The sequence below is a fragment of the Gorilla gorilla genome, chromosome 1 (assembly GCF_029281585.2).
Source record: "Gorilla gorilla gorilla isolate KB3781 chromosome 1, NHGRI_mGorGor1-v2.1_pri, whole genome shotgun sequence".
Lineage (NCBI taxonomy): Eukaryota > Metazoa > Chordata > Mammalia > Primates > Hominidae > Gorilla > Gorilla gorilla.
In genome coordinates, this window is record NC_073224.2 from 86073836 (window position 1) to 86099812 (window position 25977).

The 25977-nt window shown below is 42.6% G+C and overlaps 1 protein-coding gene across 3 annotated transcripts in view; it reads right to left on the reverse strand.

The window, feature by feature from the left end:
• The window catches only part of PRRX1 (paired related homeobox 1), a 76553-nt gene extending 51023 nt beyond the window's left edge, over positions 1 to 25530 (reverse strand). Inside the window, exons 1-2 of one of the 3 annotated variants that reach the window (XM_055377575.2) lie at positions 25432 to 25530; positions 23875 to 24028 (exon numbers count right to left, since the gene is read on the reverse strand). In XM_055377575.2, the coding sequence (XP_055233550.1) occupies positions 23875 to 23974 (100 nt within the window). In that variant the 5' untranslated portion in view covers positions 23975 to 24028; positions 25432 to 25530. Of the gene's footprint in view, positions 1 to 23874 lie in introns of all 3 variants that reach the window. The other 2 variants (XM_004027884.5, XM_055377574.2) reach the window with 2 other exon arrangements.
• Positions 25531 to 25977: the final 447 nt, after the last annotated feature.

A 25977-nucleotide genomic window follows, 5' to 3' on the forward strand; every position in this document is an offset into this window, starting at 1 on the left:
ATTTTCTGCCTCAGTACAGTCCAGTTTCAGAAATATATATTAACACTATATAACATTACATTTTTTGGACGCACTTTGTACTCGGAGTGTTAGTTTTCCTTACATTCTTATTTTATACTGCTTTCTGGGTCCAAAGTCAACAGTGAGCTCCAGGATTTATTTCATCTCTCAAGATCTTTAGGGTAATAGAAAAATAATAATAATAGCAACTTTTGAGAAGTATGACAATGAATTTAGAGGTCACATAGCAAGTGAATAAATGTATGCCTACATGCTTGCCTTCTAAATTATAGAGTAAGCAACACATTGCTTCTCAATCAAAATATTCTTGATGATTAGCTATTTCTCTTTCCCGGTCCTTCTCTTTCTCCTTTCTTTTTTCCCTTTTTCTCACCACAGAGCTTTTTGAATTGAGTAGAAGTATTTGGTCACTTGCTCTTTGACCCCGGTGTCTCCTGAGACTATATATTCATTTTGAGAATGAGTCCCTTTAGTTACCTAAAGTGTCCTCAGACTAAATTGTTTCCAGATGTTTACAAATATTTCAAGGATATATCCACACAGTTTTTATGGCTGAGTGATAACGGACTCCACAATGTCTGTTCAACTGTAAAATAAGAATCAAGCACATGCTATAAAATAACTTCCATTAAGCAGGGACTTGCTACACGCGAGGCACAATGCTAACCACATCCTATACATTATCTTACTTAATGCTTACAAAAACCCTATAAAGGATGTATTATAATCCTCATTTTAGAGAAAAGGAAAGTGAGGCTCAGAGGGCGACTTCATAGAACAATTAAGTGACGGGAGAAGGGTGCTATATCAAGTCCATGTTCTTAGCCCTTGTGTCCTGCTGCTCTGTCGAAGCAAACGTCATCTACTGTTAGCTTAAGGCAGGAAAGAAAAGACAGAATTCACAAAAGTTGGGGAGCATCCCTGAGCATCCAAACAGATTGCCTTTAAGAGGCTAGAGAAGGAGACTTGTAGACCAAGAGTTCTTGTTTAGTTTCAATAAATGCCTCCAACGGGCTTGTTCACCAAATATGCTTTCAACAGACTGTAAATGTGCAATGCAGACATTTTCTCATCGTTTAAAAACCAGCCTTCACAAATGGGGTTTTGGAAATTGCCTGTTTAGTGTTTATTTTGTTCTTCACTCACAACATTCTGACTTGTAAAGTTAAAAAAAGAGAGAGAGAGAGAGAGAGAGAAATCCTAAATGGTCAAGGTGACCTTTTTGTAAAAAGCTCTTCTTATCATAGAAATTTTGCTTTTTGTTTAACCTTGTGGTACTCTGAGGGTGGGGGGCTGGGGGAGAATACTTAATTAGTAAGAAAACTTGAATGATGTGCATTTGGGATGGGATTGGAGAAGCGTCCAGTCAATTCTTGTTTATTCTAACTAATGGAGAGAGGCAAGGCATGACCATTTATAAGGCACTCAACCAATGTTATTATAGTTCCATCTCCCACATTACATAGTTTCCTCATTTTTGTTTCATTTCCAAATGATTTTGAATCCTCAAAGTGTAGATTCTCTGATAAGGAAATAAAGAAACTCTGGAGTATGCAAGTTAGAGAGAGGTGTCAACTATAGATTTTAAAAGAATACACCAAGTGGTAAATCCATATGCAGGCAATTAAGAGGTGACTCTGTTTGTTCTGGAAATATCTCTCATGGAATCGACTGCACAAGCCGCTGCAGCCGCCCGTCTCCTACCAATGCTAAATGTCATCTATTCATGCCACCTCCTTCTCTGTTCTCATCAAACAGCTACCCCCTAAGGCTAGAATTTGAATCAGTGTCAGAATTGCTGACCTTGGCAGGTCACATTTTTCTTAGACCCACTCCCCAAGGCTCTACACAACTCTCAGACTTTTGACCTTGCTGAAAACTATGGGATTATTGGAACAAGAAATTCTATTCCCCACGTCTCTTCCTTCCCTTCTGCTTCCCCTACGCCCCAGTGCTGCTGTAGCTCCTTTTAAAGAAAAGCTCGCGTATGAAGCACAGAGCTGCTTGCTCTTGCCCTCTTAGGTTTTTAGTCCTCTAAGCTAGCATTTTTTTCGAGCTGCCATTTTCCACTCACCAGACAGTATTTTTAAAAAATATCTGAAACGTAAATAGCAACTTGTTTTTTTTTTTTTTGTACCCTTAACTAAGGATCTACCAGGCTTTTTTTTTTGATGTAATGTTGTTTCAAATCATTTTTAAGTGAGCTTAATGATGGTGAAAGGTGCCGGATTGACAGCCTTGGAGGCAGACGGTCTACATTTTAACTATAACAGAGTGAAGCAGTATTGACTACTGCCAATGAAATTCACAAGCCTCACCCTTCAGTTCAATCTCTTGTGGGAATGAACAGGTATATGTCCAATTGAATTTGCTTGTTTAGTGTTTATACTGTTCTTAACTCTCAATAGTCTGACTTGTAAAAATAAAATCAATTACACTCAAGTTGCATTCACATGCTGCCTTGTGCACTCAAGGCCTGTCCTTATATACCCTTGCTAGATATGAAAAATCCACCCTCTGAATCCCTAGCAGCTTGTTACCCTCTTATTATATTAGAGCTTCATAGAGGTATTCACTAGACTTCAAACCATGTATAACTTTTCCTCCACATTGTGCCCTCTTCAGATCTCCATGATTAAAAAAAAAAGCAAAGAAAGAAAGAAATCAAGCAGGCATTACCGTTTTCATTTTACAGGTAGGTAATACAAGCCAAGAGTGGCAGAAATAGAGGCAGGATTGAAATCTAGATTTTCTGACTCCAAATTCCAAAATCTTTTAGTCTCCATCTATCAAAATGAATACTTTATAAACTTTCAAGTTTGGATGACAGCACTTTCATTCCCAAATCATTTTCCCTCTAAATGTGTCTTGCAGATGGCCTAACAAATCCCCTAGCTTGAGTCAGCCTTCAGAGCACTGCCAGGTTGTTCCTGAGTCAGCTGCTAGCCCACACTTGAATCACCCTTTGACAAGACTTCCCAGGCTGTGGCCTCACCCACCTCACACAGTCCTTGGTGTCCTCCTGCATCAGGAGGTGAGCAAGGATAATGGGTCCAGTCACAAATGGTGTCAACTGGCTTACTCTGACCCAATTTTCTTCTCCGTTCCTTATTTCAGATCGTTAATAAAGACATTAGTGAAAGCTCAAAAGAAGAGATAAACCTCAAATAAGCCTTGGTCCAAAACCAATATTTCAGCATCAGGAAAAATATTGATTAAATTTCCTGTGCCAAGAAATTGAAAAACTGGTAGGTTCTAAATTGTAATTTGGAAGTCAGATGACTGCCTTTCTTGTTCCAAGCTTCAGTTTACATGAAGTCCAGTTTTTCTTTTCAAATACTAAACTTCTCTGCATGGTCTACCTAATCAATGGCATAACTCTAGGTTTATACTGATTATAACTTATCCTCTGCCAAATTATTTTTAAAATCATGAAAAATGTTGGAAAGCTCAAGATGCTGAGAAAAATGAGATAGTGAGGCATTTCTTAACTTTCTTCATGGTGCTACAAACTGCAGAATGCTTAAAGTATCTGAGATTCCAAATCTTTTTGTGTGTGTGTGAGATGGAGTCTCACTCTGTTGTCCAGGCTGGAATGCAGTGGCATGATCTTGGCTCACTGCAACCTCCGCCTCCTGGATTCAAGTGATTCTCCTGCCTCAGCCTCCTGAGTAGCTGGGATTACAGGCGTGTACCACCACACCCAGCTAATTTTTGTATTTTTAGTACAGATGAGGTTTCACCATGTTGGCCAGGCTAGTCTTGAACTCCTAACCTCTAGTGATCTACTTGCCTTGGCCTCCCAAAATGCTGGGATTGCAGGCATGAGCCATCCCGCCCGGCCGATTCCAAATCTTTAAAAGCAAGATGTATCTATACAAATAGTTTATTCTGATAGTATTCCAACTAGCTGTTTCTTATGGGTTTAAAATTCTCATAGCCTGGAATCACTTCAGGGTCATACAAAGTTCCATCTGTAAGAAACTACAAGAAAAGATCTGATTAAGTTTCTGAGATAAAATGTCTGTCTTAGAAAAGAGAGGACAAGCCTGAGAAATAGGCATAGAGAATAAAAGACAGGAAGACGTTGAGGTTGCTATTAACATTTTGAGCAGGTGCCACCTGAGAGCACGAGGGACCATTGAGTGATAGGGAAAAGAGGAGGAACAGGATCTATGACCCCAGGAGCAGACATGTTAAAATCATGCTGAATATGAACTATGTGAGGCACAATTTTAGATCCATCTTGCCAGCTGGATGATTGGCAAGAGGTCATGCCATTCACTTCTTTAATATCCTCCAAAGTGCTTGGCATGATGCTGAATACAATGCATACTTGTTAACCAAAAAACTGGTGGTGGGTATAATTTTCTGATTTTAGCTCCCCTGAATTTTGGTTACTGTTTCATTGTTTGCTTGGAGAAAAGACCTGACTGATTTCTGACCTTTGGCTCCATTAATGCATACACACTAAAAAGAAGAGACTAAGACCTCGGAAACACTAAAAACTTCGGAAGACATTTCAGTTACACAAGTCTTCACATATCTGAATTGCAGTCTTTAGCAATGCTGCCTTCTGATGTTTTGCTAAATTACAAAGAGCCGCTTTTGCAGAATTTAAAGCAGAACCCTTCCTTTCTGGGAAAATTAAAGGCAGTACCTGGATTATAGACTCTAACATTTCAAATAACAAAATCAAAATAAATTGCTCCTATTTCATACCCCACTGCACACAACCAACCACTCCTTCTCCTGGAAGCAGCTGCTTCCAGGGAGCCCACCATGGTAAGGCTTGGAAGTTTGAGAGAAAACCCAGGTACAGAAACAGAGAAAAGATGAGACTGAGAAAAGATGAGACTAAGAAAGATGAATGTCCTAGGTCAGTCCTCCAGGGCAGGCTGCACAGCCTCATTGACATTGTCCTCTCTTTTCCTCTTTCATTTGCTAAACTCCGCTGGCTCCGTCAGCCTCCTGAGCCCCCCTGTAGGAGTCACACTCTGGGTGCCGACCACTGCTGCTCTATCCTCAACCATACAGCCAGTTCAAGACACCATCATCTCTCATCTGACCTGTTGCAATAACCTCCTAACTGCTTCTCCTTCTTCCTCTAATATCCATTCTCCATAAAGCAGTTGGGTTGTTCTTTTAAAGATATAAATCACATTACAAAACTCTCCAGTTTCAATGTCTCCCTTGGCTTCCCATTGTCGTCACACTTCGAATACAAGCCCAGTTCCTCAGTGTGACCTACAAGTCCCTGTCACCTAGCCCCTACATACCTCTCTGACTTTGTCATCTCTCAAAGTCCCATCACTTACTGTCTTCCAGTCACATTGATTTTCTTTCTGTTCCTTGGCTATAAAGCTTGTTCCTGCCTCAGGGCCTTTGCACTTGCTGTTCACTTCCTCTGCCTGGAAGGCTTTTCACCCTGCTCTCTACATAGTTAGCTCTCTTTCTTTTCTTTCATATTCCTGCTCAAATAGGCTGTTTCATTTCTTTCATAAAACTTACTAATCACAATTGAATTACTTATCTAGGTGTGTGTTCATTTATTTGTTTATTGCCTCTTTTTCCCAGGAGAATATAAGGTTTGGGAGAAAAATCAACGTGTTTATTTTATTCACTGCTGCATCCCAGAACCTAGCATAATGATTGGCACGTAGTAGGTACTCAAGACACATTTGCCAAATATGTATGAAAAAAAAAATGAGTGAGAGAAAGAAAAAGAGATGGGCATGGAAGTCTGTTCTACAAACATAACAGATTTAAACCTAGGCCTCCAACTTTGTTATACTAACAAATCCTAGGAGATGGGGGCGTGGGGTGCCCAGAGTTTATGGAGTGTTTGCCTAGATGATGATAATTCAGTACCTTATTTCCTCTTCAGCTACTGTTCTATGTGTTTATCTTCCTTACGGGGAACTCTAGAGAAGAGGAGTAAGTAGGATGTGACTGAGGCACCAAAACCTCACTGGCATTCTTAAGCCATGCAGTGTGATAATACTATCAAGGGTGACTGAGAACATGGGAGCACACAGAAGAAACATTGAATTCAGACCTTAGAGGTCAGGGGAGAAGGGGTTTGGAGAAGGCTGCCTAGAGATTAAATTCATCTAGTTCTAAATTTTGCCTAAATTTTGGTCCTATACCAGTAAAGAGAGAAGGGCCATCCCTTTCTTCTTCATTCTGAGCCACAAATCTATTTCTTCCAGGATGCAACACACTAGCTGCTTCCATTTACACTACAGTTCAACTGTATCACCCATCCACCAATCTTTTGGAGGTTTCCTAGGAACCTAATCACAAATTAAAACATTGCATTTGGACAAATGAATTTCCAGTTCCAAACAGCCAAATTAGAAACAACTGTCTGAATCTTTTAAATAAGATTATATTCTTGGCTATAAATATTCATTTCCATAGCAACAGAGAACATCATCAGAAATGTTGAACCTGTCACCTTTTTGTCAGTGTTTTACAATTCAATATTAGATGATGCAAATTAGGAGCTTGGTTCCACCTGTGAGTTAAGGTTGTTACATAAATATCTGATTTAATCTTCAATAGACTTGTCAAGAAGATATTTCTATTATTCCTGTGATTAGAGCTCATAAGGGCTGGGTGGCATGTTCAAGGCCATACTTTTGGAAGGACCATGGTCAAAATCAACTCCTCACCTTCAGGAAAGCTCTCTGGCTCACCTGTTTCTTCTCTAGTACTATCTTCCAACTCACTTCTTCATTTATGTTCACTGAGCCTTGTAATTGACTTCAGTTTTGCTACTTATCTGACATCTAAATGTCTAGTGCTATCAAGAGGGTGTTTTTTTTTTGCAAAGATAACATTTTCTGAAGGATTATCTGCAGTTTTAATTTGTAATTCTAGCACAGTCAGGTACCACAGTTACAAGAATTCTATGTTCTACTGAATAAATGCCACTGAAAAACCATTGAACTCAACCACTTCCTTCCAATTTTCTAGCCACTGGAGTTAGAAAACACTGGAATACAGTAGAACAGAGGGGTCGAGACAAGTTCTGGTTTGTCAATAACTAACTTTGAGGCTTCAGGCACATTGCTCCAACTCCTCTGAGTCTCAAAGCCCTATTGGTAAGGTGGGGGTGGCAATATCTATCACTCAGCATTATTGTGAAAATTTAAACAACATAATTAGTATAAATTACCCAGCACAGTGTCTGATCCATTATGGTACTCAATACACCTTAATTTCTTCCCTTTAGTTCTCTTCTTCCATTAAGAGACGCAAAGGCACAAGTGGAATCATTTCTGAGTCTCGAGGTTAAACACAAATAAATATGGAGACAAATCCGAAGTCTCCTCGCTCACCTAAAAACTGCCTTTGTTGTTTCATTGATACATTTTACATACCCATGGGTTAACAGGAATAGAACCACATTTTACAGTCACATTATAGAAGTCACTCCTACATGGTTCTGGAGTTGTCTTTCTACGGAAGCAATATGCTTGCTACTCAGAAAATTGTATTTTATTTAAATGAGGAAGCCCAGCTGTCTTTGGTAACTGTTCCTCCAAAAGGAAAACTCATGGAGAAGGTGATGCAGCCAGGATAACTTTCAGGACAATCATAACCAATGCCAGCATCTGCAAGGCCTGAACTATGGGATGTTATGACACTTGGTGAATTACTTCTGACGTACTTAATTATGCAACAACAAGATTTGCAGGAGCATAACCACATAGTTCCCCTGAGTATGCTGCCAGTGTGCTCCACAAATGATTAAATATAAAATAAACAAGAGCTAACTGTGAATTATGAAGTTGTAATTCCACCAATGGGGTTCCAGTGATGTCATAAACCACTAGAGCAAAATTCATGTCACCAAAGGATCCCAGATGGGCTTAGAGAACTGTAACTCAGTAGTGGTCTCTACTACAGACGTGGGTCCAGGAAACCCTTTCACCTCTGTTTTCTGCCCCTTCACATCTCTACAAGTGCCCTTCTTTCTTGTTTTCTTCCTTCAAGTTTTCTAAAATCATACTTATCCTGCTTTTCTAAATGTAGTTCCTTTTAATTCATTCATTGGTCTGTCATTCAAGGCAGATGAACAAATACATCCTTTGGACAACAATTCATAATTATATATACTTCTTTAGAAAAAAAAGCCTGATATTTAATAGAAAATCCATTTAGGACAAGAGCCCTAAAACATACCTTAAAAGGGGATATTTGAGATATAACTTTAGCGTGTGTCAAAACTACTAGTGGAATAAATGCAGTTGTCTTTAAATGATACATTTGGAAAGGTTATGTTGGAATTTCATACACGACCTTTTCAAAAATCAGCATCAGAAAAAAGGGAAAATTAAAACTTGGCTTTATCAGACCATAAAAAAGATAAGTAAACAAAATTTCAAAATAGAAATATTGTGCTTTATCAACTGTCTGAAAGTAAGGAAGGACTTTGTAAGAAAAGAAGATAAAGATAAACTTTCATTTAAAAACATACTTAAAACTAAAATTAAATTGCAAACATCATCCATGGGGTAGGTTGCCACTTCTTTGACACATGTTTTTTCTTCTAGAATAAGTGCTAACAACCACCTAAAACTAGTTTTAATATGTACAACCACAATTTATCAATATATGACAAAAAATAAAATGCCTGTAATCCCAGCACTTTGGGAGGCCGAGGTGGGCGGATCACAAGGTCAGGAGATCGAGACCATCCTGGCTAACACAGTGAAGCCCCGTCTCTACTGAAAATACAAAAAATTAGCCGGGCGTGGTGGCAGGCACCTGTAGTCCCAGCTACTAGGGAGGCTGAGGCAGGAGAATGGCATGAACCTGGGAGGTGGAGCTTGAAGTGAGCCGAGATTGTGCCACTACACTCCAGCCTGGGCAACAGAGCCAGAGTCCGTCTCAATAAAATAAAATAAAACAAAACAGTTAGTCTTACTTAGAATTTTGACATCCCCTGATGGTTGCCTCACATTGTTTTTCTTGGTTTTATGTGGAGTGCTTAACAAAATGCCAGATGCCTAATAAGTGCTATATGTGTGCTCTTTCTCACTTGTTTGTTCACATATTTGTTTATTCAGCAACCGTTTGTTAAGCCTCCTATAATATAAAAAGCACCATGATAAGTGCTCTGAGGCTTAAACTGTTTGCCTCTGCCCTTGTCTTTAAAGCTGTATGTACTCCTTTGAAGAGATGAGACTGACACTTAAGGAGAGTTAAATAACAATGGAACACACAGGATACAGTGGATGTCATGAGGAAAATATTATTCAATACCAATTGCTATGGGAGAAAGTGGTCTTGATCAGTGTTTTCAGACTTTGTGGGATATAAAAATCATCTGGGATATTTAATATGCATATGCTTTGGAGATTCTGAGTCACTGGGTATGAGTGAGGCCCTGGAATCTGCGTTTTGAGAAACCTCAGTTCATTCTGATGCAAGTGAACCAGGCATCACATTGAAGATATGCAGGATTAGAGTATAAGGACACTAAAGAAAGAATCTTATAATCTGTTATTTCTCTTATCCCTATTCTCTAAATTATTAGACATTAACTGCACATATGGGAGAGACATAGACAGAAGAAGAAAAACAACGGCCAAAAGAAAATCTTCCTAGATGAGGAAGGGCTTCATGTGCTCCAAAGAACAGAGACCCAGAGTTATCTACATCCCCAGTTAGAGATCCTACACAATATGATAAAATATTGACAGCATTTTTAGCAAACACACACACAAACACTTTTCCGTATATCAGAATGCTATTGCCAAGAGAGCTGTGCTCCTAATCTTTGCCTAACACTCACTTAGCATGTTGGGGCTGACCTGCCCCTTCTCTCTTGCATAAGGCACATGTTGAGCTACTTTCCTAGACCACAAGCACACTAGCCTTGCAATAAACTTGTCAAAGTGCCTCAACCATGGTGACCAGTTTTCTCCACATGTACCACAACGGCTAGCCATGCTGATCTATTGCTCAAATATGCCAGAGAGATTTAACTGTTGATTGCTTGGCAAAAAAATAGAGTCCTGGATGTTTCATGATATAGAAGTGCCATCTGTATGTCTTCCAGGCTTATCAGGTTTCAAAGGAAAATATGTACGAAAACAGGTCACATATCAAATGGAGGACAGAATGTTTATCTTACTCAACTGGTTTAGGAAATCTAAGTTGGCAAAAGAATGGCAACTTTATGTATAATTGTAGTTAACATGGTGAGCATTATTCATGTACAAAAAATTAAGTAAACCCACAGAAATCTCAGTGGAGTAGTAAGGCAGTGCTATGTTAGAGGCACTATATGACAGAGAGAAATTAACGTGGTTGGCCTCCAGAAATTTACTAGCTATGTCAGGTCTGGAATAAGAAACCTTAACACCTTGTGTCCCAAGCATATGTCATAGAGTCTCTATAAAATTCAGAAGCTAGAGGAAAGGGATTTGTCTTCTTCAATCACTGTAACATCTTAAATCCCTGTAAAATCTTTAATATTGGTGCCATCCAAAAATATAAAATGATCTGTGTTATTGTTTCACGCTGAGAGAGGAAGGGTGACCTAAAGGTGATAACCATGGTCAGCAACTTCTGAGCCAAACTCCTGGCTCTTCCAGATACTCATGGTGTGGCCGTATAAGTATCACTGAAAGTTATGAGGCATCAGTTTCTAATTGTAGATAGAAAACAAATAGACTCAATAAGTGACATGCTGCAAGAGTATGGCTTTTGGAATATGCAAATATTCCTAATTTCAATGGCACTAAATGGCCTCCAACATTGATTGGGAAGCCACAGTGGACATATATCCATGCCTGAAATAAGTCATACTAGTCAGAGATGCTGTGGGGTGGAAATAATATAAGCAAAATGCCCAGTACCCTACTACCATTCCCACTGAAGGCACTCAAATAAATGCTTGCCCTAAAGGGCATTTATAACAATTTATAATAAAGCATTTATTTGAGTAGGGTACTAGGCATTTTGCTTACATCATTTTATTATTCCAAATAACAAATCTGTGTGATAAATATTAATGTGCCAGTTTTATAGATGAGGAAATTGAGACACAGAGATTTGTCTAAAATCAGTTGGCAAGTATTAATAAATGGTGGAGCCATAATTTAACACAGAATTTTCTGAATCCAACGTAAAACACATGAAGACTCCTAACGTGTCTAAATCTAAATTTAAAATATTTCACATTTTGAGACCTTGCTGTAAATCCAACAAAATGCATTCTTGTTTTTTTATGTATTGTTACTTGACAACTTAATTTAGAAAATTCGCCATTCACTCCCTTATAGTATGACAACTCACATGCATTTAGCCCTTTATTTCTCAAATATTTTCACAAACACAATCTCTTTCCGACCTGCTGTGTTAGCGTGAAGAAGATAGGTGCAGCAGTCACATGCCAATTTTATAATGAAGAACATGAACCAGAGGAATTTAAAAAGGTCTGTGCAGCATGGCAATATGTTATGAAATGGCATGCCAGACTCTTCATTCCTAACTCAGTATGATTTCACCAGATAATAATGCATCTAGAGGAATTTGGTTGACATCAAAGATCATAGAATATAATGAAAAATAAATAAAATGGGGTCAGAGCAGCTCCAAGCCACAGTTTTCCTATCTGTAAAATGAAAATAATTAGCCCTACCTTATTTCTTAAAATTGGCTTTATAGAACATAGCAGCATCTGCACATTTTCTTAAAGTTTGTGAAGCAGTTTTATGTTTTATCCCAACTTATCTTTCATATTAAGAATTTTATTAATTCTTTATGACAAAGTAAGTCATCTAAATAAACCAGCAGTCTGAGTATATTAATTCAGCTGAAATGATTATATTTCAAGGACTACATACATTGGATTTCCTGGCCTTCAAGGTAGCTCTGATTCTCCAAATCAAAAAGCCCAAAACAGTTCAGAAAACAGATATTCTCACCACCCAGAAAAAAAAAGAATGTTGAGGTAAAGAAAAAAAAAGAGAGAAGGGAGATATAAATTTAAATAGTAGTCCGTATATTCTGAGTAAGAACGATCATACCAGGAAAAATTTCTTCCCTGAGGAAAGCTAAGAACAGACTGTAACAGTCAAATGTGGAGTGATATTATTTTCTATTTCCCTTGTCAGAAGGGATTCAGTCTTTGAAATATGGCTAGCAAAACTGCAGATTTTGGTTCCATGATTAATTAACTAAATTATATTTTATTTCTTAAATGTGTTGAGGATTCATCCTGTGGTCTTCCCCTGATCTTGAGGATTAGAGCTGTTGAACAGCACATCTGGTTATAGGCCAAGAGCTCTCTGGGTGGTTCTCTTTCTTTCCTCTCTTAGAAATAGGCAATCTGGGGGAACTTCAGAAACTTTTATTAGGCAAGTGTGGTTTTTAGTTTTCAAAAATGGTGTTTACTCTCTCTCTTCTCCCTTTCTCATGAGGAGAAAGATTAATTATTAACATATATGTCATTCGTAATTTAAAATTTCTGTTCTATGGGATTTTATATCACTTGTTAATACTTTCCCTAAATAAAATATTTGTATTCATCAGGCAAATGTTTTAATGTCCACTTGCTTGGGAAAAATTTTTACATAGACTTCATAATAATAAAATATGTTGTTTCCCTGAAATTATCACATTAAAAAAGCTGAGATGCTGTAGATGCTCATGTCTGGGTAAGTGCACTATCTTTAATTTTTTATAATTGCTTCTTCCTCTGTCAAACCACACTATCATGTCCTGGAAGATGTCACTGTCTTACGTATACCTCTAAAAGGTATAAAGAAATAAATGTCATTTTCCTCCTTCTTTCTTTCAAAAAGCATGTATGAGCCTTAAGATATTTAATTTTAAAAATTCAAGATTCAGGGACCAAGAGTAACAGAAAATTTCTAGTTTGCTACAAAATTTTTCCCCGACTAATTTTGTGAGCTCTTCCTCACCAAATCATGTAAAAATTGATTTTTGGAGCAGTAGTTCTCTAACTGTGGTCTAAGAACATCCTTTAGGTATTACGCAGGCTTTTCCCATTTCAAAAGAAGACATGTGCTCATATCTAGGGAAGGTTCCCAGCTAGAACAAGCAGAAAAGGAAAAGAAGCTGTTTACTCTGAAGGACTTTACTGCTGAAAATGTACCCACTGGAACTTGAGAAAGCTGGGAATTAACTGATGCCACAGCTTTCACAATCCTTGGAGAACTGTTGTTAGTGTGGTGCATGTTTGTTTAATTTTTCTGATCAGAGCAAGTGGGTTAAATGCTTACGCAGTTTTTTAATTTTAGAGAAACACAGTCTTTGAAAATGGGGTTAAAACTTTTTCCTCTGAGTAAAGAAAAATCAATAATGAAGAATGTTAATGCAATATGATGCCAATTGTGTAAAAAGTTTAAGAGAAAATATTTTAACACCAAAATATTAATTGTATCTAGCTCAGACTGGTGAAAAATTGGTGTCTTGATAGTCCCTTTTCAATTTTGAAATGTACAATAATACATTTTCAAAAATGAACATGTATTACACTTTGGTATTACTCCTATAATTTACAAAATTACTTGCAGCTAAAGATTACAAAAACAGAGACGGGGAGGAGGGGAGAAAAAAAAGGATTACAAAAACAGTAGAAGTACTCCGTACAAAAAAAAAAAATTTGCTTACTGCAGCGGTGTTGTACACTGCAGAATACACCTTTTCCCCAAAAGTCTCTAAATCTTAAAAAAATCTAGATAATCATAAAATATTTAGAAAACAATTGAGCACTACTTGTGGAGCCACTGATTGTTATTTCCATAGTAAGTCTTGAGAAAAGAGATTTGTGTGGTCTGGAATAAAGTAGTCAGAGAAGGTTTCGCAAGGAGGTGTGATGGGAGCAGAATCTTGGAAGAAAGCATGGGAAGATTTGCAAAAACAAGGCACAGAGCAAGGACACGTCACATCAGAAGTCAGAGAAGCCAAAATGAGACCAGAGCACATGAAAGGAGACTAGAACACAGGGAGTCAGTATACTAGCCTAGCTAGTATACTAGGGAACAATAGGAAAACAGTTACAATCTGTGTGTGTGTGTGCGTGTGTGCGCAAGCGCGCGCGAGTGTGTGTGTGTGACAGAGAGAGAGAGAGAGGTATCAGGCAGGCTGCTAGAGCAGGGATGGGAAGGTAGACTATCAAGAGTGATTTTTAAAATCAAGATAATTCAATTTTGATGTAAAAAATGAAAAGTGATTGTGAGTTCTAAAGAAAGAACATGACATGATTTTTTACATGTACTTGTAGAAAAATACACTAGCATTTGTCATTTGGAAATTCAACAAATATTCTTTAGGGATCTATTATATCCAGTCTTTGTAACCAACACATTAAGGACAAGCATGGATACAGAGAGTTTCCACAGGCTAGGAGGGTGGTACAGCAGTGCAGGTGAGCCAGGATAGAGACTTAAATAGTAGATGAATTCAAATTATTTTAGAAGGTAAACTTGATAGGATTTGGGGATGGATGGAACAGAATCATAAAGGAAGGAGAGTCAAGGATGAGTCTGAAGTGCATGAGTCTTGCATCCACATGTTACCATATAGGAAAACAGGGAAAGCTGTAGGAGCATCAGACTGGGGAAAGAAAGTTTGTTAGTTCCATGTTTTGTTGATTTTGAGGTCGAAGCACGTTTGTGATATTCAAATGGAAATGTCAAATAAGTGGCTGCAGATATGGATTGCAGCTCCAATGGAGAGTCTTGAAGCTGTAAACTGGGAGTGGTTAGTATATAGATGGTCATTAAAATGGTGGGCCTAGAAGATAACTCCTAGGCAAAAGGTATGAAATGGGAAGGGGAGGGTAAAGTGGCTAGTACTTAGGCTAGATTAGAAAGGTGTTCCACCAAGGATGGAGAGCTCATTCTCTCACTTGGTAAGCATTAACGGAACACAGGCAACAATTTAGCAACTGTCCCAGTAGTACACTACTGCTGGAGTCTAGACCAGTATTTAGGGAAGCAGCATTGGTAGAAAATGGAAAGTCACAATGTACATAATTATTTAATGTTACCTCCCAGTTTGAATCAATGGTGATATGTGAAAATGCCCAGGTATAAAGGTTTACATTGAATACCTACTTCAATGGGAACTTTCAAATTCATATATTTATGAGTTAGCTGAAAATAAAACAGAATGATATCCAGTCCCCAAAACCTAAATCTCCAAGAAGTCTCTAACTTGGCTATTATAAAATGAATTAGCAGAAAAGAAAAATACATAAAGATACCAGGTATATTACATATAATTGAGCTCAGCGGTCCTCTTGTTTTCTGAGGATCCTAGAAAACAGCATTTAGGAGACCTCTGTGGCCTCTAGGTGTCAATTTTCTCTGCAACACAGATTTTCGGCAAACTGCTGAAGCAGAGAGAGTACCAAAAAAAGGGGAGTAGACAAGGACAGGAGCCTGGGGCACTGACTCTCACCACCCTCCCGCCCCAAACCAAATCTAACAATCCCTTTGAAGACTAATACTAAATTTGTGTGGAAAATAACAATGGAAACTTGAGAAAATGTGGTTCTCTGTATATATCTGAAGTGCTGGCTAGGTCTTACACTTTGCCCATATTCAAGCTGATTGAACTTAGCATATCCTGGCTCAAATTTTGATTGAGTTGGGCTCCTTGGCCTTTAAGTTGTGTATATGAATTCTCTTTGAAAAGATTTGGCATCCCCGATTATATTTAGAGGACTGGGATCACCCATCTGTTTTTATGCTTGTTTATAACTACACCACTTTCCAGCACTGTGAGGTCCTTGAAAATATAATGACATGACTGATGATGAGAAATTAAGTGAATGGGGTGAATGTTCTTATTCTCAGACAAACGTTTGTGGGAAAGCAATTTCCCTTACAGTTCTGGCCTTGTGCTCCTGTTTCTAGTGAACACTCCAGCTCAGATTATCTTGGAAAGTATGTATTAACCATCATCTATGCTATGAAGACAAAATATTCATTATTCCAATTTGTTACTCTCACCGTTGCCTTGATTTGTTGACCCCCATTGTCAGGGAGTGGTAAGAAGTCGAAAATCCCTAAATTTACAGAAGGGGTTAAAAATTTATCCTCATCTGTCCTGTGAGTCTCTTGAAACTCTTGCCCAAAAATGGAGGATCAGTGGAGGCCAGGAGTCAGATTTGCAGATTGGAAATGGCTTTAGGTACCCAAGTTGCAGGCTCACACAAGATTTGGGGCAGTTATTGTTCTTTCGTGAGGAGGAAAGGTTACCCTGATCCCAGGGCCTAAAACTCTATGGTGCCAGGTTTTCTCTTCTGTCTTAACACTCCAGGCACTGTGAGGGCTTCTGTGGCAGTTTTTCAACATCTCACTAATACCAGCCACTTCTCCAGTTCTCAGATCTGCCCTTCTTTCTTTGAAGACCTCAAGTACATATGCAGAAAAGTCCACACAGCTCCATGGGGACAAACCCTCTCCTCCGCCATGGAACCCAGGCGTCAGTCCTAGCACCCACCAATTCCATCCACGGTCATCTGGCCCCACTCCCCTCCTGCCACCCTGGAACCCCGACCACCCTCATTTGAAAGGAGGAGAGGCAGGCAGCCAATACTCCTGCCCCCTGTCTACATGTTTCCATTAAGATGCATGTGTGTGCAGCTTATATTCCTATAGTCCCTGAAGTGTCTTCAAGCTATTATTTCCCACGTTTTATTACTGTCTCTCCTGCAGGAACCCAGAAATTTTTGAAGGCAGGATAGGTACCAGCTCAGCCTGGGAGGAGCGCGCCCCCTTTCGGCGAAAGAAGGCAAGGAGGAATGCGACTGGCCAGGCTCGCCGCTAATTTACCCGGCGGAAAGCAGCGCCTGGCGTCGGTAGAGCAGAGAGGAGAACTGCGAAGATGGGGTGGGGGTGTTTCTTTGCCGAGGCAGAGACCACACCACTATAACCAAAAATACTGTGGGCTCTGTTTCCAACGTTAAAATTCTTCATTCAGTTAATTACTCTTCCACCCATTCCACAACCTCAAGCCCCAGTAAAGGTGAGATCCAAAAAGAGCCCCCTGTTCCGACTCCTATGTCAACTTTATTACTGCATCCGAGTTTCCGTGTATTCTCTCTCTGCCCGTTAAGAAAGTTTCCAATCACTTCACAGTAACTCGGTGAAAGTAAACAAAATAGGAGTAGAACCTGCCCTTGCCCTTTCTCATAACTCGGATCTTGGGGATTCAAATTAATACATGAATTTCAGATTTATCCCTTTGTAAGAGAGCTGAGCCTGGGCAGACTCAATGATGGTAAAAATAAGCTCCAAAGTTCTCGGGAATTAGAGCTTCTTCATTACGAGGAACAGCTAAGGGACTGGGACATCCAGTACCCGACGAATGTATTCTGGGCATAACCCAGACCCTTATTCCTATATCTGAGAACCGCGGGAACAGAAGAATCCCCAAGATGCTGGTTGTCCTCAGATTCCTCTAACTCACTTGTGCATCTGATTGGTTTATTCTGACATGTTTTCTTTATTTTCTTTCATAAAGTTTCTTTAACCAACCACCATTTGTGCCTTAATTCCCCTCCCCTACGCTAACATGCCCCTAAAATCATCTTCCCAGATATATTTATATCAAGAAAAGTAGTTCCAAGGCAAGTGAAATATGGTATTTTTTTTAATCTTAAAGTTAAAAAAATCGATACCCCATAATTGTCTGGATGAGTACTTCTCTGAGGCTGCCGCATTAAATTAGAAAAATGACAACGACAATCTACTAATATTTAGTCCACAGTGGAGAGGTATTACTCAAGAACATCTACACCTGAAAAACAAACCTGCCAACCCTGAACCACTAATGACTGTTTCTCTGCAATGTATCTCCTAACTTATTGATTTTAGAATAAACAGCATTTGGAGAAAAGGGGGGCATGGCAGCCGTTTGCTGACATTATTATTGCTGTTTGAGACTGTTGGGTTTTGAGTGCTTGCATGCTCACCAAGCCGTTTGATTTCAAAGGAATCCAAATTCTTGTGGATACATAACGCTGACATACGCATCCTCTTTATTAATATATTGCTGTAAACGGAGTTAAAGGACACCCAAACATTGGGAATGGTACTCAAAAAGCATCAAAGTAAAATACAGAATTCGACAAAGGGCTCCCAATCAGATTATAACGGTGTACACTCACAGGCAGTTCTCTAAATGTTTGGACACGGAGAGTTGGCCCGTTATCCAAACATTGCCTGTAATTTTTTATCTGTAGCTATAAGGAATACTTTAAGGGTCCTGTTAATTAAACTTACAAAGGCTTGGATAGAGAATGCGAGCCCCCACGTTTTACATTTTCCTTGAGAGGATACTCTGACCCCCAAAACACTTCTATCACCTGTAGAAAAATAAGCGAAATGCAATCGTTATCTCCTTCTCTACAAACACACTCCCGATTTCAAAAAGTTGTTCCTCGTATAGCTTCTTCTAAAGGGGGGAAAAATACATTCATATTTCCAGAGCGCTTGAAAGTGAGCTCGGCCTTGGAACTGGAGGCGCGCCGGGGGTCGCAATGCAGGCACAGGCACGTACAGACCTTTGCAACAATCCGGTACCTGAGGGCCCTAGTGCTTCCGCCAAGGAGGGTTTTCCAGGAGTTAGGGGTCTGCGATGGTGGTGTGGTAGGCTGATGGATGGAGCGGGAAACAGTGTGTAGGAGAGGGATTGTAAAAGAAACATGCCTTTTAAAATAAAAAATCAGACTGGTCTAGGGATTGTCGTGGTTGAAAATCTACAGTTGTTATTTCTTGGAAAAGGGTCCTGGCTGGGAGAGACATTCAAAGCTGGGTCGGTGGAATAGAAAGGCATCACTGCTTCTGAATGGACTTTTTTTTTTTTTTTTTTTTTTTTTTTGCAGCGGGGAGCCTGAAGGTGACATCTTGTTGGTTTGGAGATGATTTATTCGCTCGTGTTGTAAAATCTAAAATGACACTCCTGGGAAGAGGAAGGAACTATAAGGACCCGTGTGACCCATTGCTGTCTGCCTGAAGCCCTGGCGCTCTGACCTGAGTGCACCGGGGTTAGGTGTCTCAGCCAAAATGCAGGACTGCACGACGTCTAACGCATGGGAGAGATGCTCTGAAACATGGGGGTGGGTATTCACTGCATTCCAGAGTTGGGGGATCTGGAGGCCCCGTGAGTCCTTCGGACTTCACAGGCCTGTCTCCCCACACTTCAAATTCCAAATCGTCCTTCACCCAAAAGTGGGTAGGAATCACTGGACTATCAATTTCCCCAAAATTCTAAGAGAAGGAGGTCAGCCGGGCCCCTACTTCTGCATGTAAAATTAACCGAAATCACCACCTCTTGGCTGGCCTTGACATTCAGCTTTGGGGACTCAGTGAGGCACTTAATCCTGTATTTCACCTCCTCTAAAGAGAAAAGTTTCCAGGCTACCCTTAAAGCTATATATTTCATTGGCTCCCCTCTTCAACGAGATAATTGAAGCTCAAATTTAGACTGCCAGCACGGGCTCCAGAGTCCCAGGATGGTGCTGCATAAGAAAATTTCTGGCGCCAGGGTTGTTGCAAAAGCTAAGACTCTAGAAGTTGATATTACTGTGATGCGAATTCCAACTTGGGAGCGCCCTAGAAAATGTTCCCGCTCTCCTGGGCGTTTCTCTGGCGAAGAGAAGTTGGCGGGGCAAGGTCCCGAGAGAGTGTGGCTGGTAGATTGGGCAAGCAATTCCTTTGCGCTGCGTTTACACCTCTCCCTTTGTGACAAATCGATTTCCCGCGTCGCTGTTTTGTATTTGCATCCCGCCGCGGCCCGGGAGCCAGCTGCACCGGGTGCACACTTAGCACCGGCTTGTGAATGTGTGCGTGTGTGCGCGCGTGTCTAATTGACTTTCCGTCTACCTTTTTATGACTACATGTGTTTCCAACAAAAGGTCTTATTAGGACAATCTGGTTTCACTAATTTAGAGGTTGGAAACGTGGAAGGCAGGCGCATTTTTTTTTTCAAAGACTTTGCAGAAGTTCAGATTAAGAAATGACAGCGGGATGCACTGTCCTCATTGAAGTAGGTCTGCCTATTTTTATGACCTGTTCCTCTTTCCTCTCCCTGATTACCCACGTTCTGCCACCACCCCCATTCACACTCCACACTCTCCCATTAGCCACTGGATCCCAAACAATGTTAAAGAACTATTTCTTTGAACACTTAATGTATTTGAGCACAGAAGTTGAGAATTTACTAGTCTGGGAGACTCAGTAAAAAGGGAAAGAAAGCATTCTACAGAGAGGACAGTGTAGTGAATATCAACCAAGGTGGGGGTGGGGACAGAATTGCTGATGGTGAGTGGGGTGGGGAGGGTCTGGGAGAAGCCCTCACTTTAGAGAACACCTACTCCTTCTAACTATATTCGGCCCAGGTTATAGTTAGGAATTTTGCAAAATTAAGAATCTAATATTGAAGGTGTAAGTGGAGTTTGTTTTGCTAATTTCAGCTGAAGAGAAAATTTAGAAAGGACGAGGACTGTTTCTATATAGCTGAAAGAGCCAAAGGCTTCTTTTTAATATTCCCCATCTCTCCGCAGGAGACAATCATTTCCCACTCGAGTAGACTTCCAGCGGGATACAAAGAGCGCCAGACTCCTGGTTTCATCCCTGAGTCCCTTTGGGGGTGGGGGAGAGTCTGCTCTAGCCATCCTTTCCCGAGACACTCCCCTCTTCCCTGATTCACAGTCTGAGCCTCATTGTCACTGCAGGCTGGAGGCCCAGCTGTCCTGACTTCCAAGTAGCTCACAACAGCTTTCTTGGCAACTCCTGATGGGAGCCCAAAAACTAGGATTGCGGGTTCCCCTGGACGCTTGCTACCATAAGACTCATCAGGCCCTCCCATTCTCATGCCAGCGGAGAAAAGAGAGGTTGAGAAAAGTGCTTATAAAAGCAACAAACTATTCGTTAGAACGCTACCCTCATCTCTCTAGGAAGCAAGGCCTGGAGTGTGTGTGTGTGTGTGTGTTTCTCGGCTACTTTCCTAGCTCCAGGTGCCTGTCACTTCGTCCCCATCACCTCACTCTGCCTTCTGCGGCCTCCTCCCGAAGCTGTCTCTTGATCATGCTTCCGCAGAGCATCCTCTTTCTGAGCCTCAGTTTCCTTTCTGGGTCTTCTCCCCACAAGGCCTCTCTAGTCATTGTAACTCTGAGATAAGCCCGAGTATCACGTGGGCGAGTTTCTAGAGTCTTCTCCCCTTCTCCCGGGACATACAGCCCCCAACTCCGCCCGGGATGCTGAGCTTGTCCTCGAGCGCTCCTGAGGACTCCACGTGCTCCACAGGGCCTCTGAGGCGCCAGGCTCAGGTCTCACAGAAGCCAGTCCCCAGTCCAGGGCAGCCTCCCAGCCACCGCGCGTCGCCTCCGAATCTGCTCGGGGGCGCTCCATAGCTAGCTTCCTCTGGCCAGCCCGGCTCTATACCCACTCTAAGGCCACGACGAATCCCGAGCTCCCTTCTTGGGAGTGGCGTCCACTCAGAGCCAAACAACCGGTACAATTTGCATCCCTCTTCCCCTGCAGTATCTGAGGGCCACCGCGGCTGGCTTGTTCCCCAGGCTGGCCGAGGCCACTGGCCTTGGCCCTGGTTTTCTCATCCTTCAGCCTCCTCATTGGGCAAAGCAGCATCTAGTCTCTCCTGCCCCACTCTGGTCTTCTAAGCAGAAGTTTCTTCGTGGTCCTGTTTTCTGTTGTGGGTCCAGCCTCTAGTATCCGAACAGTGGTAAACGTTGCAATTAATAAGTCGTCCTGGCAAAACAGAAACGACTGGACGTGCAGAATTGGTGAAGCTGGGGTCTACACCAAATGCTGTTCTCCCTCCTTTTTTTTTTTTTTTTTTTTTTGAGACGGAGTCTCACTCTGTCATCCAGACTGGAGTGCAGTGGCACTATCTGGGCTCACTGCAACCTCTGCTTCCCGGGTTTAAGCGATTCTCCTGCCTCAGCCTGCTGAGTAACTGGGATTACAGGCGCTCGGCACTACGCCCGGCTAATTTTTGTATTTTTAGGAGAGAGGGGTTTTACCACGTTGGTCAGGCTGGTCTCGAACTCCTGACCTCGTGATCTGCCCTCCTCGGCCTCCCAAAGTGCTAGGATTACAGGCGTGAGCCACCGCGCCTGGACTCTCCCTACATTTTTCGTTTTTCATTTTCCCTGGTAAAACATTTAAAAACAATCATAGTATTTCTCGGTGCATTTTGTTAGAACTAAGAGTGCCTATGCAAACACTTAAGTAATGCTGCGGGTGCAGCCTCTCAAGCACCCAAACCCTAAACAGAACGTCTCTGTCTCTGCGCCTAGCCCTTTATGCGGAACTTGGGGACACCTGGTTCTTCATTCCTCAGAGTTGGCCACCTTTCTCTGGTGTCCAGGCCAGACTTCCTCATTCAGTTCCTGTAGCCCTCTGCTAATGCATTGGGTGGATCGGCCCTGGGCCGCTTTTGGCTAAAAACACCCAGGGGCGCCCAGGCCGGAACTAAGGAAGCAGGGTGAAGACCAGGCGCCCTGAGCACACCAGAGGCTCTCTCTGCGGCTTGCTGTAGCGTGGCCCGCGGGGCCACCACTGTGCCCGGACCCTGTTTCCAATTGTTTCTATGTGCAGTTTGATTTGTATGTCTATTCTTTGAGAGTCTGAAATAGGCAACGTTTTGTGAAAATCATAGAATGCTGGCGGGCCCCCCGGTTCCACGATTTCCAAATTTGAAGGCAAAATGGTAACCAGCAACTACTGACGTAGAAAGCAACCAGCCTCATTTGAGAACTTACAGCTAAGTTCAGACTCTTGCAACCTCGAGGAGAAGAGGGAGTATCTGTACATATCTGGCCACATGTCACCTGGGATGAACAGGGTGACCGGTCTGTTACAGACTTGGGGACATGGGGATACAATTGCAGTCTCTTTTTAAGGCACTAGCGAAGCGAGATTTTCATGGGTCGCGAGGTTGGTCGGTGAGGATGGGGAAGGGAAACTGGACTTTTCTGGGCGTTTAAGAGCCAATAGGGAGAGCTCCTCTAAGGTGACACTGGCCTCCGCACTGAAGCTCGCGCCTCCCGGATGCAGCTCGCCTGTGCGGGATCATGCGGGGCTGGATTTCAAGTTTCACCCGTAAAGGACATTCCCTTTGCTTGGCCTGAGTTTTCCCAAGCCAGCCGAGCTTTTGACTCTGCCAGTCTCAAACCCATTTGCGGTAGAGGCAACAGCAGGGGGCAGAGAGCAGCTCCAGCGTCTGGGGCCGGGCGTTCTCTCGGGGCCTCCCGGTCGCGCCCGGCCTTAAGGTGCCCGCGTGGAGAGTGCAGCCTGAGCAGCGCCAAGTCCTGTTCCCTGTGCCTGGTGCCCTCCCTCAAGCCGTCATACGCTGCCCGAGAGAAGCCCTTCCAACCCGACTCAGCATCTTTAACCTGCTGCTTTCCCAAGCAGCGCTGGCTCTCTGAGTTTGCACCCCGCTAAGACCTTTTCCCAGCCCAGCCCCGCAGCCCCGCGTGCGGGATGAACCGAGCCGGTGCCTGGCCGAAGTAAAGAGAGTCCGCCGCGGACAGAGTCCCTGCCTGAGACCGCAGGGCCTCGGAGTGTCCCTGCCTGAGACCGCAGGGCCTCGGAGTGTCCCCGGACCTTGGAGCCTCTCTCCAGCGTCCTCCTTGGCTATGCCCTCGGCCGAGACCCGCTTTTCTCATCTGGTTTCCCCTGTGACTGGCCCTTCCTTTGAAGTCTGCCATCACCTCTCCTGGTCCCAGGACCTTGTCTTTCTGGCCGCGGACGGGCTCTAGCTGCCCTACACGGGTCCCCGCCCTCTGTCCCGGGTACACACCCCCGTGGGCATGCGCCCCTCACTCACTGTCCTGCTGCGGGGTGTCGCTGCCGCTGGTGAGTCCCGGCGACTCCAGCAGGCTCCGGCCAGCCTCGCCCACGTTCTCATCCGCCTGTGCCGCCACCATGTCCCCGGCTTCCTCCAGGTCTAGCAGGTGACTGACGGAGAAGTTCTTTTTCGCCTGCAGGGTGTCGAGGTTGCCCTGGCTGTCCAAGCGGCCGCCTAGCGCCGGTTGCCGCTCCAGAACGTGCCCGTAGCTGGAGGTCATGGTCTCCCCCACCGATCCCACCCACCCCCCTCTTCCCGCTCGAATCAACACCAAACGCTGTGGGCGCGAGGGGGGAGAGGAGCCGAGTGGGGAAGAAAGAGGGGGGTAGTGGAGAGAGAGAGAGAGAGAGGGAGGAAGAGGGAGGGAAGGAGAGGAAGGCCAAAAAAAAAAAAAAAAATTGGAAAAGAGGGCGGGGGACCCCCTTCTGTAGAGCAGAGCGTTCTGCACCAGCCGCCTTCCGCAGCCTTGGTTGCTTTCCTGAGGCCAAGTCCGGCGCGGTCCAAAGAGATAATCCACACTAAAATACAATATTAAAAAGTCACCCTATGTTCAAGTCAGGAGAAAAAAACCCCTTCCAACTCTCCAAAAGTGTCCACACGCACAGACTAAAAATAATAATAAGGGGGAGAGAGGAAAGCGGAGGCCAGCAGGGCGGGGGAGTTAGGCAAACAGAAGAAGAGAGAAGAAGGGGTGGGAGAGAAGAATCAAAGTGAATGGTTTTTTTAAAGGTTAAAAAAGTTATTCCCAGGCAAGAGTTCAAGCACCAACAGAAGAAGGCTTGTTCCAGCTTTAAAACATCTTCAAGAAAACGTGTTCCCCCCTCTCGGCACTCCTGTGGATTCTCAGGAGTGACTAAAGTTTCAGGAGGAGAGGGTGATGTCTTGCAGATGTATTAGAGAGCAGGATTCTCACTTTACTTTTTGTAAAGAGTAAAAAAAAAAAAAAAAATTAAGAATTAAAAAAAAAAGGCTTCAAGAGTCCGACGGAGGGTGCTGGTGGGTTCCCCCCTTTCCCTTCTCTCTCTCCCCCTCTTCTTGCTGGGCTCCTTTTTCCTTCTCAGTTGGATCAAGAAGCTCTCTGGCACTTCAAAAGGCACAAACTGGCATGCAGAGGAGGCTTTGTAGGGAATACAAGAAAATTGGAGACCCCTGGGAGGGCAGATCTCGACTTAATAGGAGCCTGTAATTACGTGGCAAAGCCTTTGTGCTGTGCCTGACGTTTCACAGACCCCCTTTCTCCATCACAATCTCCTTCTTCCTCCTTTCCCTGGGACCAAAAAACAGTCTGATTAAGAAAACCCCCTTTGCCAACATCAGAGTTAGAGAGAAAGGGAGAGGGAGGGAGCAAGAGAGAGGGAGGGAGAGAGGGAGAGAGGGAGGGAGGAAGGGAGGGAGGGAGGAAGAGAGAGAGAGAGAGAAAGAGAGAAGAGAAATGAGAGAGGGAAGAGAGCAAGAGAGCCCCTTTGGATTTCTAAAGGTCTAATTATCATTCCCCTGCAATAATATCACGGGGAGAAAAGACAAACTGAAACTCACAGTCACTTCAAACGTGCTGATTATTTTGCTTCGGCATTAACTCCTCCAGATTTGTTTAAGATCCTGTTGGAAAATCTCATTTGCATGTTTTGATAACAGCTGTGGGGAAATTTGGAAAAAATCCACCACCATCACAATCAAATTTTCTTCTCCTTCTGCCTTCCCCCAAACCGCCACCCCCCCCCCCAAAAAAAAAAACATTTTCTGCTGTTCTAACAGTTTGGGGCGGAGTACAGGGAGAAAGTAAGCATATTAAGGCTATTTTTGGTTCCGTAGAGGGAGCCTATTAAATAATGTAATAAAAATAACAAGAGGGATGATAATAGTTCTCTCACACCTCTCGCAAGGACTAAAGGCAGGTTGGGGAGATCCAGAGGGCACCGAGTTTATTTGAGGCTTTCCCCGCCATTAGGCATACCAGGACTAGGGCAATGAGAAAAGTACGTGTTTATTAAACTGGAAGAAAGGACTCCAAATATATATTATAATCTTTCTCCCTACCCCCGCCAATTTTGTAACTTCTACGGTAAGGCCAAAGTTGCTTCC